This window comes from Eleutherodactylus coqui, chromosome 3, assembly GCF_035609145.1.
Source record: "Eleutherodactylus coqui strain aEleCoq1 chromosome 3, aEleCoq1.hap1, whole genome shotgun sequence".
Lineage (NCBI taxonomy): Eukaryota > Metazoa > Chordata > Amphibia > Anura > Eleutherodactylidae > Eleutherodactylus > Eleutherodactylus coqui.
Window position 1 is genome coordinate 30,913,250 of NC_089839.1, and position 15,766 is coordinate 30,929,015.

The 15,766-nt window shown below is 48.4% G+C and overlaps 1 protein-coding gene across 1 annotated transcript; it reads left to right on the forward strand.

Moving 5' to 3' along the window:
* The first annotated feature begins 3,024 nt into the window (after positions 1 to 3,024).
* Positions 3,025 to 15,689, forward strand: CRIP3 (cysteine rich protein 3). Its single transcript, XM_066595428.1, has 9 exons — positions 3,025 to 3,126; positions 6,557 to 6,651; positions 9,623 to 9,680; positions 12,362 to 12,478; positions 13,088 to 13,159; positions 13,227 to 13,321; positions 13,916 to 13,973; positions 14,089 to 14,166; positions 15,299 to 15,689. Exons 1-8 carry the CDS (start codon positions 3,084 to 3,086, stop codon positions 14,160 to 14,162), a joined length of 612 nt encoding a protein of 203 aa, XP_066451525.1. The 5' UTR covers positions 3,025 to 3,083; the 3' UTR covers positions 14,163 to 14,166; positions 15,299 to 15,689.
* The last annotated feature ends 77 nt before the right edge of the window (positions 15,690 to 15,766 follow it).

Genomic DNA, 15,766 nt, shown 5'->3' on the forward strand with positions numbered 1-15,766 from the left:
ACTTAAAAGAAAACCGACCTCGGCACTCTCTTTAACTGGAAGAGTTCAGAAAAGTATGGCAGAAAAGGTAAGCAGTGTGTATACCCCATTAAGACCATTCCTACTATCCCCAGTAAGGAGGAATTTACAATAGAGGGGCAGAGGAGAGAACACCATTTAAAACACCACTCTCCTCCCTTGGCTGGGATACAGCCCACTCCGGAATGATCGGCGGAGTCTCATTTCTGGTGCCAGCATAGTGACGCGACAGCGTGCGTAGAACTAAGACACGGCCGTTACCTTTTTATTTGAACCTTTATTGAGCCAGGTATAACCTGGGATGCATCAGCATATGCTATGGGGCCCTTACATGACACTTCTCCCCACAGCCTATAAAACAGAAATAGCACACTGGAACTGACACACAAGCAAAAAGAACATTGCTCTATCTTCCCTTGCCTAAGGAGGCGAAATACTGTACACTCCTCCTAGACTATGGAGACGGAATACTTTACATCTTAGACTTTTTAGAGGAATAATGGGGGATATGGATGAGGACGTAATCCTTGGACTCGCACAAACAGACACTGGAATAAACCCTGATGACTTAGAGACCTAGAGAACCTTACGTATGTGCAGTATTCTGGGTGTGTAAATCAATTACAACTCCGGATCTTCTCCTCCTGCAATAAAACTTAGACATAAAGTTACATAACAATTCATAAACATTACTCTCGACTCTCCTCCTGCACATTCTTTAGACGTTATAAAACATTTTTAGCAGTATTCTTGTTAAGTCCTCACAACGTATTTAGAGGTGTTGGTTTCTTTGGCATCCTCCCCAGATGCAGCTCGGGGCACACAGACCATAATTAATAATTCTGCATCTGGGCTGTGAATTATCCTGACAAAGTCCATACAACAAGGGACAGTGGTTCGTCCTATGGGACCTATTGACAGGAATTTATTAAAGTCACATAAAGCGCTGAAACACATTATTACTCCCAAATAAACTTTACTGCACTAGGCGTCCAAGCTCAGAGGATCCTCAACCATGTCCTTTCCTCTATAAGGGTTGATAGAGATCTTGTCCTATATGTAGGGCCAGAGAAATCTTAAATCTTGTACCCCATTTCTAGCATGCGGTAAAACGCATCCCGTGCGTATATTGGGGATAAGGCGCGGAAGCTGATCCTGTTCGTGACGCCATGTCATATGCAATGGGCTAGACTGAGAAGGGGGCAGCGAAAATGATGGTAGTAATGGTGACAATGGCTGCTCCCTCGCCTAGTGAATGCATGGCCTGGCTCGGTGCTGTACAGTGGAAAAATGGCTGATGTTACTCTAAATGCTACCGACGGAGTCGGTTAGGGGAAGATGTTATTTATCGTGACGCTAGTCCGTATATGGATAGGGATCCATTCCGAACAAAAGTAGTAAAGCATAAAAAGTGGAGAATGAAACAAAAATAGGGGTAGTGGTCCTTGCCCCCAGGAGAGTGTAGTGCTCTTTCATCCTCCTCCCCCTGCGGACAAGGACACAGTATATCGGTTCGGCGTGAAATAGCCCTAAATGTGCTAAAATGATAAAAAGAGAAGTACTTACCCCTCTTCTGCCGCAGGGATCCAGCGCTGTAGCCCTACCATGGTCCCAGGGTTTGTTGTTGCTGATGATGTCATCGAAAGTCCCTTGACCACTGCAGCCAATCAGAGGCTGCAGAATCACCACCTGGTATCAGGCTCACATCCTGGGTACCGTGATGCCAGGAGATCAGAGTGGTGACGCTGCAGCCTCTAATTAATTGCAGCAGTTAATTGACTTCTGATGACATCATCAGCAACAACAAACTCCGGAATCACTGAGGCAGAGGAGGGGCAAATACTTCTCTTTTTGTTATTTTGACACAGTTGTAGCTAGAGGTGCAATGTTAACTGTACAGCCCCTCTAACCACTCCATTGGTTATGTTACTATTAAAGGGGTTGTCTAGGACTTTTCAGATTTTTCCTATTGATGACCTGTCCCCAGGCTCATTGATGATTGGCAGATTACTGGCGCCTCTGTCACTCTGGACAGTGCAGGAAGCAGATTGCGCTGACCATAGCACAGTGGGCCGGGCTGGTATTGCAGGAACAGCTACCATTTAATTCAGTGCAATACTGTACTATGGTCGGCGTAATCTGCTTTCTGTGCTTTCCATAGTGACAGTGGCACCGGTAATTGGAGGGGATGCCCAGTGTTAGACCCCTGCCCACCAGCTATTGATGGCCTGTCCTGAGGATAAGTCATCAATAGAAAAAGATTTTAAAAAGTACTGAGCAACCTGTTTAACCCCTCCACTGTCCTACACCACCAGGGATGTTACTAGTAACCTCTTCACTATTGTTACTGTGACACAAGCCAAATGGAGAAGGCTCTGGCTGCACTTTATCTCACAATCCCGAGATCTCTGTTAGATCTTAAAGCCCACATCTTTTTAACATTTCGCAGTCTAGGAGTCAATTTCCACACCTCAATGGTCATATGACCACTGGCCATTAACCCTGTAAGAGAATTGTGGGTCCGGCAGGGAGGCTTAAAGGGACAGTACAGTTCTATGTAAATAAAGCTAACTCTCTGGATAGTAAAAAGTCCTGCGACCTTCAGATAGTCGTTTTATTCCATTACTCACCATTTCTAAGATCTGTGCTTTCTGTCAGTGAATTGAAATATTTGCCTAACTTCCCACCCTGACCTAGTCCTGAGGGCAGCCTGGAGGATGATGGCCATCCCTAAAACATAACGTGCAGGGCGCATATATCTATATTACACTGCAGTGCAGGGCGGCCGCCTAGAAGAACACATCGCACCCAGAGCCGCTGTCAGCCTGTGATGTGCGAGGAGGAAAGGTACGAAGCACACTGGGGCGGAGTCTGCAGGTACAGGGGCGTGGCTGTGAACTATTATGAATGAACAGGGGCGTGGCTGTGTAAGCGAAGGCAGCAGTTATGAGTCCAGATAGGGGCGTGTCTGGGCGGGGTTTAGCCTGTGGTCACTGTACAGATGGGCGGGGCGCTGTGCGGTTCGGAGCAGTCTGTGAGCGGCGTTTCGAGGTGGTGGATGCACGATGAGCTCCCAGTGTCCGCGCTGCCTCTCCCCGGTGTTTTATGGTGAGTGTTAGGGCTATGTATACAGCATTCAGTATGCAAACCCCTCCATTATAGAGGGGGCTGTATGTAGGGGAGACTATAGAAGTCATAAGGGGATGTATAGAAGTTATTTAGTTACATGTAGGTTATGGGGGCCTGTATGTAGATGGGCTATATATATATATATATATATATATATATATATATATATATATATATTTAATGATAGGACTGTATATAGAGGAGACTACATGTTATAAAGGGCTGTGTATAAGGTATAGAGTCGCCTCTTACATGTAGCTATATGGAAAGGACTGTGTTTTTAAGTTATTGGGTCTGTATATAGAGAGTGGTGGGGCTGTATACACTCCCCGACAAACCAATAAGCCAATCCCTCCCTGAAGTTGTGAGATGGAAGGAAAGTTTGTGTGATTGTAACACTGATCTAAGTAATTTATTACACTATCAGAGGAAAAGGATCATTTATAGTATGCAGCCTCTAGTACCCTGTTGTATAACCTCCAGCTTGGATACAAGATGCGATACGGACAAGCATGGCGGCTCTAGTACCCTGTTGCACCGCCTCTAGCTTGGATACAAGATGCGATACGGACAGGCATGGCGGCTCTAGTACCCTGTTGTACCGCCTCTAGCACCCTGTTGTACCGCCTCTAGCTTGGATACAAGATGTGATACGGGGGGCATGGAGGTTCTAGTACCCTGTTGTACCGCCTCTAGCTTGGATACAAGATGCGATACGGACAGGCATGGAGGCTCTAGTACCCTGTTGTATAACCTCCAGCTTGGATACAAGATGCGATACGGACAAGCATGGCGGCTCTAGTACCCTGTTGCACCGCCTCTAGCTTGGATACAAGATGCGATACGGACAGGCATGGCGGCTCTAGTACCCTGTTGCACCGCCTCTAGCTTGGATACAAGATGCGATACGGACAGGCATGGCGGCTCTAGTACCCTGTTGCACCGCCTCTAGCTTGGATACAAGATGCGATACGGACAGGCATGGCGGCTCTAGTACCCTGTTGTACCGCCTCTAGCTTGGATACAAGATGTGATACGGGGGGCATGGAGGTTCTAGTACCCTGTTGTACCGCCTCTAGCTTGGATACAAGATGCGATACGGACAGGCATGGAGGCTCTAGTACCCTGTTGTATAACCTCCAGCTTGGATACAAGATGCGATACGGACAAGCATGGCGGCTCTAGTACCCTGTTGCACCGCCTCTAGCTTGGATACAAGATGCGATACGGACAGGCATGGCGGCTCTAGTACCCTGTTGTACCGCCTCTAGCTTGGATACAAGATGCGATACGGACAGGCATGGCGGCTCTAGTACCCTGTTGCACCGCCTCTAGCTTGGATACAAGATGCGATACGGACAGGCATGGCGGCTCTAGTACCCTGTTGCACCGCCTCTAGCTTGGATACAAGATGCGATACGGACAGGCATGGAGGCTCTGGTACCCTGTTGTACCACCTCTAGCTTGGATACAAGATGTGATACAGCAGGCATGGAGGCTCTAGTACCCTGTTGTACCCCCTCTAGCTTGGATACAAGATGTGATACGGACAGGCATGGAGGCATACAAGTTCTGTATGGTATCCTGCAGCATATCGCCCCACATTTGCTGTAACTGAGCCTCTAGATCGTGCAAACTCGTAGGCTATCGAAGTCCCAGATGTTCTCATACATGTTCTATTGGCAATACATCTGGCCACCAGGCAGCCACAGAAGTGTGACAATGTTGTGGGGGCTTCCTGTGACCCCCTTGTGTGTATGGCGGAGGCTTATCCTGCTGGAAGCCACCATGAGGGGAACACGTGTGGCTGCAGGATGTCCTGAACATATGGCTGAGCTGTCATTATCCCTCCTACCACCACTGGGGGTGACCAACTGTCGTGTGCGATGCCCCCAGACCATTACACCAGCAGGGGGCAGTTTGCGGGGGGCAGAATTGAGGCGCTCCCCCCGAGGTCTCTAGTTATGAATACGGCCATCGTGAGCATCCAAATTAAACCTGTATTCATCACTGAAGACAACCCAGTTCCACTCCGCAGTGTCAAGTTTTCACGACACCACTGTGGGTATCAAAGGCCGTACATGTAATTGGGGGTCAGGAGACCAAATGTCCTTCAGCCAAGCGCCTGGAGATGCTTCCGACAGAGACCTGTAACGATGGCGTGACCCAGGGGCGTAACTATAGGGAATGCGGTTGCACCCGGGCCCAGGAGCCTTAGGGGGCCCATAAGGCTTCTCTTCTCCATATAGAGAGCCCAGTACTATGAAGAAAGCATTATAGTTGGGGGCCCCGTTAGAGATTTTGCATTGGGGTCCCGAATTCATCGCTACGACCATCCAGCTTCTCACACCCCAATAATGCGCCCCTCTCAGACTCTGGTAACGGGGAGAAATCTCTTCTAGAGGCGTCTAGTGGTCAACAAGCTCTACACAAGGAGCCTCTGAGAGCCTTTTATAGGCCAAGGGGGGAACCACTATTAGGGTCTCAGGCGACAAGACCGTCCATCTAATCACCCCAACAGATCTGCCTGAGATGGAACTGCATGCCAGGTTTTACAGAAAAACAGCCCCTTCTAGGGGGTGTGATTGTTTTTGGGGCCTTTTTTGACAGTGTATATTGGGGCCGTATAGAGAGGAAACTGTTATAAGGGGGATGTATATAGGGAGACTAAGTTATAAGGGGCTAGATAGACAGATGAGACTGTATATAAGTTATAGGGGGTTGTATATACAGCAACCATTATATACAATCCTCTCTATATACCACTGCCTCTTTGTAGGGGATAGAAGGGACTGTAAACCTTTTATAAGGTGCTGTATATAATAGATGGGGCTTCATATAAGTTATTGGAAGCTCTATAGAGGTAAATCTATCATATATGGGGAAATCTATATACAGAATGCACTATATAAGCTATATACAGCATTTATTACAGAATCCACTATAATATAGTACCCTCTTTACACCATTCCCTTTATATACCACCTACTCTATATAGGAGATAGAAGGGACTGTATATAAGGTAAGAGGAAGCTGACTGTTTTGGGGCCTGTATATACAAAATCCTCTACTGAGGGGGCTGTGTAGAAAGAGGCTATAGTGGCAGCAGTGGTAATTCTATATACCTGTACTATTTACTGCCTCTATATTGCTCACCTATAGCTACACTGTATCTTCGGTCTATACGATCTCTTATGGTTCCTGCTCTGTTCTTGATGGTTTCCTATCAGGACTTATGGGAAGTGGTCTGTATAAGTGCATAGCTGTAGTGTAGTCCTAGGAGCTGACACTCTACCCATGTAGTTCACTGTAAGGGGCTGTCTTGTTATATACAAGCCCAGAGAGCGCCTCCACCTGTCGGGCTCACACCTCGCACTGACAATCCTCTGCTTCTGCTTTCTGTTTTCAGCCGAGAAGGTCAGCTCTTTGGGGAAGAACTGGCATCGATTCTGTCTGAAATGTGAGCTCTGCAACAAGGTCCTGTCAGCTGGGGGCCACGCCGAGGTAAGAACCTGTTCTGGGGCCCCACAAGCTCCACCCTCAGAGCGCAACAAAAACTGTGCCAGCTTAACTGTAGGGCCCCTCTAAGAGGACGTCTGCCTCCTTCGGGCCAAGGATATGGGCCCCTGCTGGAGGCAGTCTGCCCCATCTCGTCGACCCGAGTACGGGAGCCCCTGCCATCTGCCCCACCACTACCACCTTCTCTGCTCAGACTGAGTACACGGGGGCCCCTGCTGGAGGCAGTCTGCCCCCCTTCGGGCCGAGGACGGGGCCCCTGCCGGAGGATGGTTGTGTTCCCACATTATCATTATCCTCCCGCACCACCATCAGACACGCTGAGACCTGTCAGGTTTGGGCACCAAACACAATAGAAAATCATTTTCCCAGGAGAAGAACAGAACGCCCAAAATCCAAGAGTGCTCCACCCTGCCGTGTGTGCGGGATGTAGCAGAGCTGACCCGGTTGGTACATTGTGCTGTGACATCCACGTTATCTGCGGTGCTAGAACTGCAGGTAAGGGTCATTTTACAAGAACCCAACTTTCGTCCCGATGAGCAAGTACTGACTGTCACGTATTTCAAGCGGCGCCCGCTTCACTTTCTTTCACACGGCCCAAGAATCTGCTTACGATATCCAAAAATCATAATTGCGGTCTCTCGTCCCCCTAGGCCAGCTGGGCATCGCCCGCTTCACGGGATGTAGTGCCGATCAGGGGGTATTGTTATGTTAGCTGAAACTGAATGATCAGCTGATGGACAAGTGTTTGCTCGTTCGTCAGCTGATTGTTGGTCCTTTTACACAGCCTGATTGTCAGGTGGACGGGTGTTTTGGGAGAATGTTCGGGCCCCATAACACCGGTTGGCACAAACCTTTTTTTTTTTTTTTTAATCTTTTGAAATTATGCCTTAAAGGGCCACTCCAGTGAAAAAACATTTTTCCATGCCAGCCCTCCTAACCTAAGTGCCTGTCACACTTGAGGTCTCCTCTGTATATTGCAGCCACTTCCCTGTACTGCAGCCTCTTGTCTGATGCTTATCACGTACCATCTGCTGGCTGCGATTGATTTTTTTTTAAAAATTTTTTTATTTCACTTTCACCTCTATCCCATGATGCATTAGCTAAGGTTATCCCATTCTACCGCTTGGGAGACAGTTTGACTATCATAACCTTTTGTATTCACCTTTTATGATCTGTAGCTCATATCTATACAGTCAGGGGGATGAGCTGTGATCTCCTCTATTATAGCTGTGTAATAATCATCAGTAACTGTGACAGGAGAGCCTGCACCCCCCCTTGTAGGCAATCTCAGTGGTAGATCCATGTAACAGCATCACAGAAACTGAGACTCTTGACTAGAAAATGAATACATAACCCCAAGCAGATCTGAGATCACATGACCATCTGCGAAGAAAGAGGTCGGCTGTTTAAGGGCGCCGTCACACTTGGGATAAAATCACGCGATGTGAAAGTGAGTGAAGACGTGGAATTATGTAACCAATGGTTTCATTCCCATCTGCGATTTTACATTTTTTTTTTACATTCTTGTGATGTGGGGGGAAAAAGTCGCAACATGGCCTATTTTTCAGCGTTTTATCTCCCATGCTTGCCTACGAAGCCTCCTTTATATTGCATCATAACACACAAACTTGCAATTTTTTTCGCAAAAAAAAATTAAAAAATTCGCAAGTGGCAGCAATGTTTTTGCACAAAAAAAGCATCGCTGGCGCTCAGACATCTCATGAGCAAAATTGAATTTTGGGGGAAGGTGTTTTCCCCCACTTATTTCATGGCAAAATTGCGATCCTCAGCGTGGAGGACCCTTCAGCGAGAAAGGAATAACTAAGCAAGGTAATACTAGCTCACTCCTATATACTGGGGGATAGCTAGAGTAATGACCTATTCAGCTCTGCTACATCTGCATGACAGTCTGTCTGTGGGTGAGAACAGTGGGGGTTTGTTGCCGGCAGCGCTCCTGTGTGATGGAGGAAATTCCTGGGCTGTGGATCAGTCTGACAACTCAGGAAGAAACTTAAAAATAGCTGTGCCCCCTCCTCCCTGGCCGCTGGAATGTGGGGGACGGAGAGGGTTCTGCAGCCAGGAAGGGGCTCGATGCCAGGGGGATCGGATATGGTGCAATACTTTGGAAGTTGAAATCGTATAATCCTGGGGTGCAGGCTGCTGTCAGGATGGGGGGTTGTCCCTCTTATATTAAGTGTTGTACCAGTAGTGTATGATGGGGTGCAGTGGAAGCGGGTTGTTGTTCAGCATCCCTCCACCATGGTTCTGCTGCCAATGACCTGATTATCTATGCTGGGCACATTGTCTGTGTGTACTGAAGCCTGTACAACCGTGTCAGGAATGTAGAGGCAGCATCCAGCCACCACCATCGCCCCTTAATCAGATGTAGCACCACCATCACTTTGCTCTGCTCTGCGCTGTACTGTTCTTGCCCTTCCTCTTTGTGCGCAGTGTGCTCTGCGCTGTGTACTGTTCTCGCCCGTCCTCTGTGTGCGCGCAGTGTGCTCTGCGCTGTGTACTGTTCTCACCCGTCCTCTGTGTGCGCGCAGTGTGCTCTGCGCTGTGTACTGTTCTCGCCCGTCCTCTGTGTGCGCGCAGTGTGCTCTGCGCTGTGTACTGTTCTCGCCCGTCCTCTGTGTGCGCGCAGTGTGCTCTGCGCTGTGTACTGTTCTCGCCCGTCCTCTGTGTGCGCGCAGTGTGCTCTGCGCTGTGTACTGTTCTTCTTTCAGTGTCCAGTGTGTTCTTCCCTGTACAGTGTTGTGCTTCTCTCTCCTCATCTGCATGTTGTACTCTATTTTGTGATCTCTCGCCTCCTTCTCTTCTGCCCGCTGTGCCCTGTCTGGCCATCTCTCGCTTCCTTCCCTTCTGCCCGCTCTGCCCTGTCTGGCCATCTCTCGCTTCCTGCCCGCTCTGCCTTGTCCTGTGCACTTCTTAATGTCTTGTCTCTTTCTTCCAGCACGATGGTCGGCCATATTGTCATAAACCCTGCTATGCTGTCCTTTTTGGCCCTAAAGGTAAGTTTCCTGAACTCCGTCGGATGACGTCACACGCCTTGGGGACGTTATGCTTCCCCCTTGCGGTTGCTTGTGTGCTGCGTTGTATATATGGATGTGTTGCAGAGCAGTGACATCGGGGTGACTTTACGGGTGAGCAACAGTCACTGTGCTTCAGTCGCCACTGGGGGCTTTGTGACCTCTTTTGGCGCCCTGTGACTGCAGGCAGACCTCCTTATCAGCCACAAACTGTGCTGTCGCATGGAAGGAATGTGGCGTTATCTTCTGTGAGGTGATGGCTCGGACGGACGGTTGCTGCGGTCACACTGACGTCTGCAGTTCTTTCACGTTGCCCCCCCCACCCCATAACTGAGCGCCAAGCCCCACCCTACACAGAACCACTATCCCTTGGTAATACCGAGGGCATGATATCTGGTTATTCACGGATCACTACGTGTTTGGAAAGGTTTTTACACCCTCCTAATTTCTTCATGCCCCTGGCTGCGCCTCATCTGCTATTTTCTATTGTCTGGTGAACAGTGGATGGGTCAGGACTAGAGATGAGCGAGTACCTGCCCGCTCGAGACAAAAGGTTCGGGTGCCGGCGGCGGGCAGGGAGCTGCAGGGGAGAGCGGGGAGGAACGGAGGGGAGATCTCTCTCTCCCTCTCTCCCCCCTGCTCCCTCCTGCTGACTGCCGCTACTCACCGCTCCCCCGCGCCGGCACCCGAACCTTTCGGCTCGAGCAGGCAGGTACTCGCTAAAGGCAATGCTCGCTCGAGCAATTGCCTTTAGCGAGTATACTCGCACATCTCTAGTCAGGACATGTGCGTGGCGCACTCCTCGCACCTGATCACTGAGGGGCATATAGTTCACGGCTCACCTATGTGATCGGCACACTCTTCCTCTGAAATACTCTGTGCTGCTGACTCCATGCTAATTTTTGAGTGGGGGTTTGGGGAACCATCCTTTTTTAGATCCTGAGGGTGAAGCATTACATCAGTGTCCATTATAAGATGATTACGGCCTGAACGTGCATCCTCTCCCGTGGTGGTGATGGTGGCTCTAGTGTGTGCTCACGCATTTCCGGTGCGCTAACCCTCGTTTCTTGCTATTCTTCATACGTTTACGTTATCCAATCAGATACAAACAAGGAGGTTATATGATCGTATATAATACAAATGGGACAGGTGGGGTCTGCGGAACGATGAGGCCTCCTGCGCACAGATCTCCATTTTTTGATTCACTTGATTCCCACGTGATTGGAGCCCCACCGCCCGGGTGACTGATTTTTGTTTCTCCACGTCTCTATGATTGCAGACTATGAACATTTATTGTGTAGACCCACTATAGGGACTTTGGGCATGCCCACTGTATGGATGCACCCTTCCTCTAGTGTTAGGGTGACTTTATACGGGCGCAGAAACCTTTGTACGAAAATCCCTATTTCCAGTGTGCAGATGCTGAAACTGAATTGAAAAATGACAGAATTCTGTATCAAAATCTGAATTTAGGCATGCAGATGTTACCGGGGCCTAGGAGACGGCGGGGTAGAGTTTGGGCCTTGTCATGGTGGCTCCACAGTCTCCCACCCGGAGGGTAACCGGTGACACGTCCAAGGGCAGGTTAATAAATGGGAAACCCACTTAGGGAGTACCTGAGTCCTTTTAGTCACTCGTGACGCCACCGTTTCTTCTGCAGCGGGGAATTCCTAGATGGTGGAGTAAATACTCTCACGCGCTGCTTATGTGGGAGGATTCCTGGTTGTCGGAGTAAATCTACACATACGCAGGTACTTTTTAAGACCCTGCGTCTGGAAATGGATGGGTGACCGGTCGTTTTACTCAACCTTAGCAGCAAATACAGTTCAGCAGTTTCCTAGACAGGTGGTGTGACGGGGAGAACTCACGGGACATCAGGAGAAACCACAGTCACAGTTATCTGTAGGTCCTGGCCCGGCACCACACTCTCTTCTAATCTCTATCAGTCCACAATCACGGTCAGGTTCACGCTGCTAAACCTTTGGGAGTAGTAGTCCATTCGCTCTGCCTCTTACCTGCAACCTGTGTGGTTTAGAATGGATCTGTGTGGAACTCCTGAAGACCTCTCTTCTCCCTCTGAACTGTTTCAGAACTCAGAACAGAACTCCTTTAAAAACGCCTTGCAAGCACAAATATCTCACAAGGTCACTTGACAAACAAACGGATACATTTCCCAGACAGTCAGCTCACATACCAGACAGTTAACCCTTCCAGTACTGCAGCTATGCAATACACATAATTGATGCAACACAGAAGACACTGATAAGACAAATGCACTCATACAGTTATGGGGGGCCATTGTACTGGGCCACCACAATGTCAATGGAATATACATCCTCATGTGAAGACCTCCTTGGGAGAGGAAGGAAGGGCAAACACATTGACATCTTTGTTCCGGGCGAAAAGCCTGTGTTGTAGGATGGGGGTCTGCATCAGGTTGTTTCTGGATGTGATGTATATGGAGGGTAAGAGGTGGCTGCAATATATAACGGGGGGGGGGGGGGTCAGGTGTGATCTATGTAGGGGGGGTAGCTTGGTCTCAGTCCCACATTGTCTGTCTGATTCCACATGTTTCAATATATCTTCTGCAGTGCACACTGTGTAGTGACTGGAGGCGCTGCCCGCTCTCATGTTAGTGTTGCTGCTTTTGTCATCTTCTCCAGGTGTGAACATCGGTGGCGTTGGCTCCTACATCTATGACACGACTCCGCGTGCCCCTGAGAGACCACCTCTGCCCACCAGCCCTGCCCGCACCAACCTCTCCAAACCACCAACAAGAGGTTTGTATGGACTTCAGAGGTGACGGGGTCCTATACTTATGTGTGGTTTTCTGCCTTGGTTTCCTATTCCCAATCATTGTTTTACAGACTTGTTAAAAAGTCATACATTGATTTGAAGGAATAATGCCATCCACTAGGTGGCGCTGCAGAGGTATTGTTCCATCTTCCCTATTTGCATGCATTACCCAGAAGAGTGTGCATGGCCTTATAAATCTCCTTACTCACTTTTCATGTCTTCTCACACCCCTTCTGGGTGCTCTCCTTGGGGAGAGACAATGCCATCCCCTGACCCACTCACCCCCTAGGAGTGTTCACACACTTTTTTTTGGGCGCTCTCCTTAAGGAGAGACAACACCCCTCTTGACACGCTTATATTAGACACATGGCCACAACTGCTGCACACCATCACAAGCCTCCAACCCCAGAGGACAGATACGAGGCCAACTCCTCATATATACGGATTCAACAGTGTGCTGGGTAAATCTATTGTCTTCTGCTATCAGCCATTTGATCCTGACTGTAGGACCGGGAATAATTCTTTTGTTTTTCGTTGTCAGCCATCATTAGTGAAATGATTGACATGAGTATAATGTTTTCCATTTCTTGCAGTTGTGACTCCCACCCGAACATTTGCAGGGGAAAAGGCGCTGTGTCCAGGCTGCGGGGAGCCGGTGTACTTTGGTGAGTGCGGGTTTTGATGAGGGTCGCGCTTCCCGGAGTCGCGTCTGATTGCCGCTTGTCTTTACAGCTGAGAAGGTGATGTCACTGGGCAGGAACTGGCATCGCCCGTGCCTCCGGTGTCAGCGCTGTAACAAGACTCTGACCGCGGGCGGTCATGCAGAGGTGAGGACAGTTGTCTGTAACCGTTCAGTGGGTGCTGTTCTCTGTTATCAGCCATGGTCATGTATGTGGGAAAGCTCAGCCTCTGTAATAAGCATGGGAAGGGTTTCCTTCATTACATGCGTATTTGGTGTGCATATAAAACCCCAATAGCCTATATTGGTGTGTATTACGTGCCTAAATCTGGCATGCTACTTTTTTTGGAGTTTTGAGGGAGCCGTTACGGCGCAAACCTGATCTGTAGCGCTAGAATGCCGACGGGTCATATCCAAGGCAACCTGGGAATAAACACTTCTGAAGTGCCAGGAGAAGTAGATGGTTTTTAGAGTTGCAGACACAAAATCCAAAGCAGAACCACTTTGTAAACTTTTACAATTCATTTGACAACCACTTTTGCGTAGATGGAATACCCCTTTAAGCAATTTTTGACAAAAAAATGGCATGACACCCTTGCCTCACTGTCTGAGGTTTCTTAACCCGAGGGGGGAAAAAGTTTCCAAAATGTACAAATAGATCATTTTAAATTCCTATTTCTTTTGGGTCCCCCCCCCCCCCCCATACCATCAGCAAATTATTTCTCACCCTCTCTTCTTGCAGCACGATGGTCTGCCATACTGCCACGTTCCCTGCTATGGTCATCTATTTGGACCGAAAGGTGAGTATTCTTACTCTGTGTCCAGTCAGATGTGTGTGGCCCCTGGAGGTATATTTTTAGTAAATCTAGCAGAACAATTGACTCTTCACCTTCGACTCCTGACCTTTGCTCACAGGTGTGAATATCGGCGATGTCGGCTGTTACTTGTACGACCCATTAGTGGACAATGAGAAACCGGATGAGAAGTGAAAAGGTATGGATATGTGGCTATTATATATCTAGAGCGTAATGATGTTGGTGCTCTATAATATAACTGGAGAGCGCTGTGACATTACTGCTCCTATGTAATATATAACCGATGGCCTAAGAGAGCGATCATATCGCTGGACCTGTATAATATACAACCGATGGCTGCAGTGTAACTATGTAATCTCCTGTATAATATAACTGATGGCTTGAGAGCAGTGATGTCACTACTGTATAATGTATAACTGATAGCTAGAGCACTTATGTCACTGATCGTGTATAATATACAGGGTGTAGTCAAAAAGACAGATCCAGCGCCATTTCTGAATATTGGGGTCCTATTTTGAAATGACACTAGCGTACATGAATGGGAAGGCATGGATGCGCTACACGATGGTCACTGGGAACCTCAGTGATCGCCTCGTTCGACCTGTGCTCATTCCAGAGAGATGCAACGCGGATCGGTACCTGAATCTCCTGCAGACGATGGTGGATGACTTCCTGGATGATCTTCCTCTATCGTAGCAAAAAGAAGCCAGTTCCAGTACGCTTTCCTTACTTCAGTCATAGCAGTGGTCCAACGGGACTTAGAGACGTGGAAAGTGGATTTCTGCATCTCACATGCTACTCTTCAACTTCGCAGTTGGGTTTTACTCTCTATTTCGTACAGGGCTCCGACACAAAATTAAAGTCCATGTTGTGGGGCCCGTGCGCCTTATCGTGTAGCGTATCCATGCTTTCCTATTCAAGTATTCTATTGTTATTTCAATCTAGGACCCTAGTATGAGAGATAGTGCTGGATCTGGCTTTTTGACTACACCCTGTATATAACTGATGTACAGGAGATGACATCACAGCTCTCTAGCTAATACTAATGGCTGGAGAGTTCAGTGATGTCACTGCCTCTATATAATCGATAGCCGATGGTTGCAAAGTTCTGATGTCTCCTGTATAATATAACCGATGGCTGGGGAGCTGTGATGTCACTGATATAGAATATGTATATAACTGGTACCTAGAGCGCTGATGTGAGATATACATATACTGATGGCTCGAGAGCTTAGTGATGTCACTGCTCTTGTGTAATATGATGTATGTAAATTGCAGATGTTAATGCTGCTTTTCTGGATGTTTTGCAGGTCTTTCTGGATGTCTCCTCTAGAAGTTCTGTCATTCTTCTTTGTTAACCCGTCACTACTGAAATGCCCTCTGAGAACCTGTTAAGTTTCAGTGTACCATTAGCAGTCCCTATGCCCAGTTGTCGATCATCATGGCGTAATAGTGGTGGTCTCAGGATCCCTTGCACAACTGGTATTGTCCCCCTTGAACTTAGCTGCTATATTACAATCTCCTAATGTGCAGGTTCCCCTGGCGAGGAGGGGGTTAACCTGTTTTCATGGGACGCACGAGGTGTTGGTCATAGATGCACAAAGTCATATAACTTGTATCCCACACTGCACACGTATGTATCACATGATGGGGGATAACTGGATGTCACGCTGTGGGCCGCAGTAAAGTTCCCGTCCTTCATGCAGCGTCCGGTGTGTTGTGTTCTCCTAGCGACGGCTCTGAGTCTTGGATTGGCAATGGCGTTCCCTGCAGCACAT

Excerpts from the sequence above, each read along its gene's own strand:
- CRIP3 (XM_066595428.1), top strand. The coding sequence starts at position 3,084 with ATGAGCTCCCAGTGTCCGCGCTGCCTCTCCCCGGTGTTTTATG. Across the intron at positions 12,479-13,087 it reads CTCCAAACCACCAACAAGAG|TTGTGACTCCCACCCGAACA; the intron begins GTTTGTATGGAC and ends CATTTCTTGCAG. Across the intron at positions 13,160-13,226 it reads CGGGGAGCCGGTGTACTTTG|CTGAGAAGGTGATGTCACTG; the intron begins GTGAGTGCGGGT and ends TTGTCTTTACAG.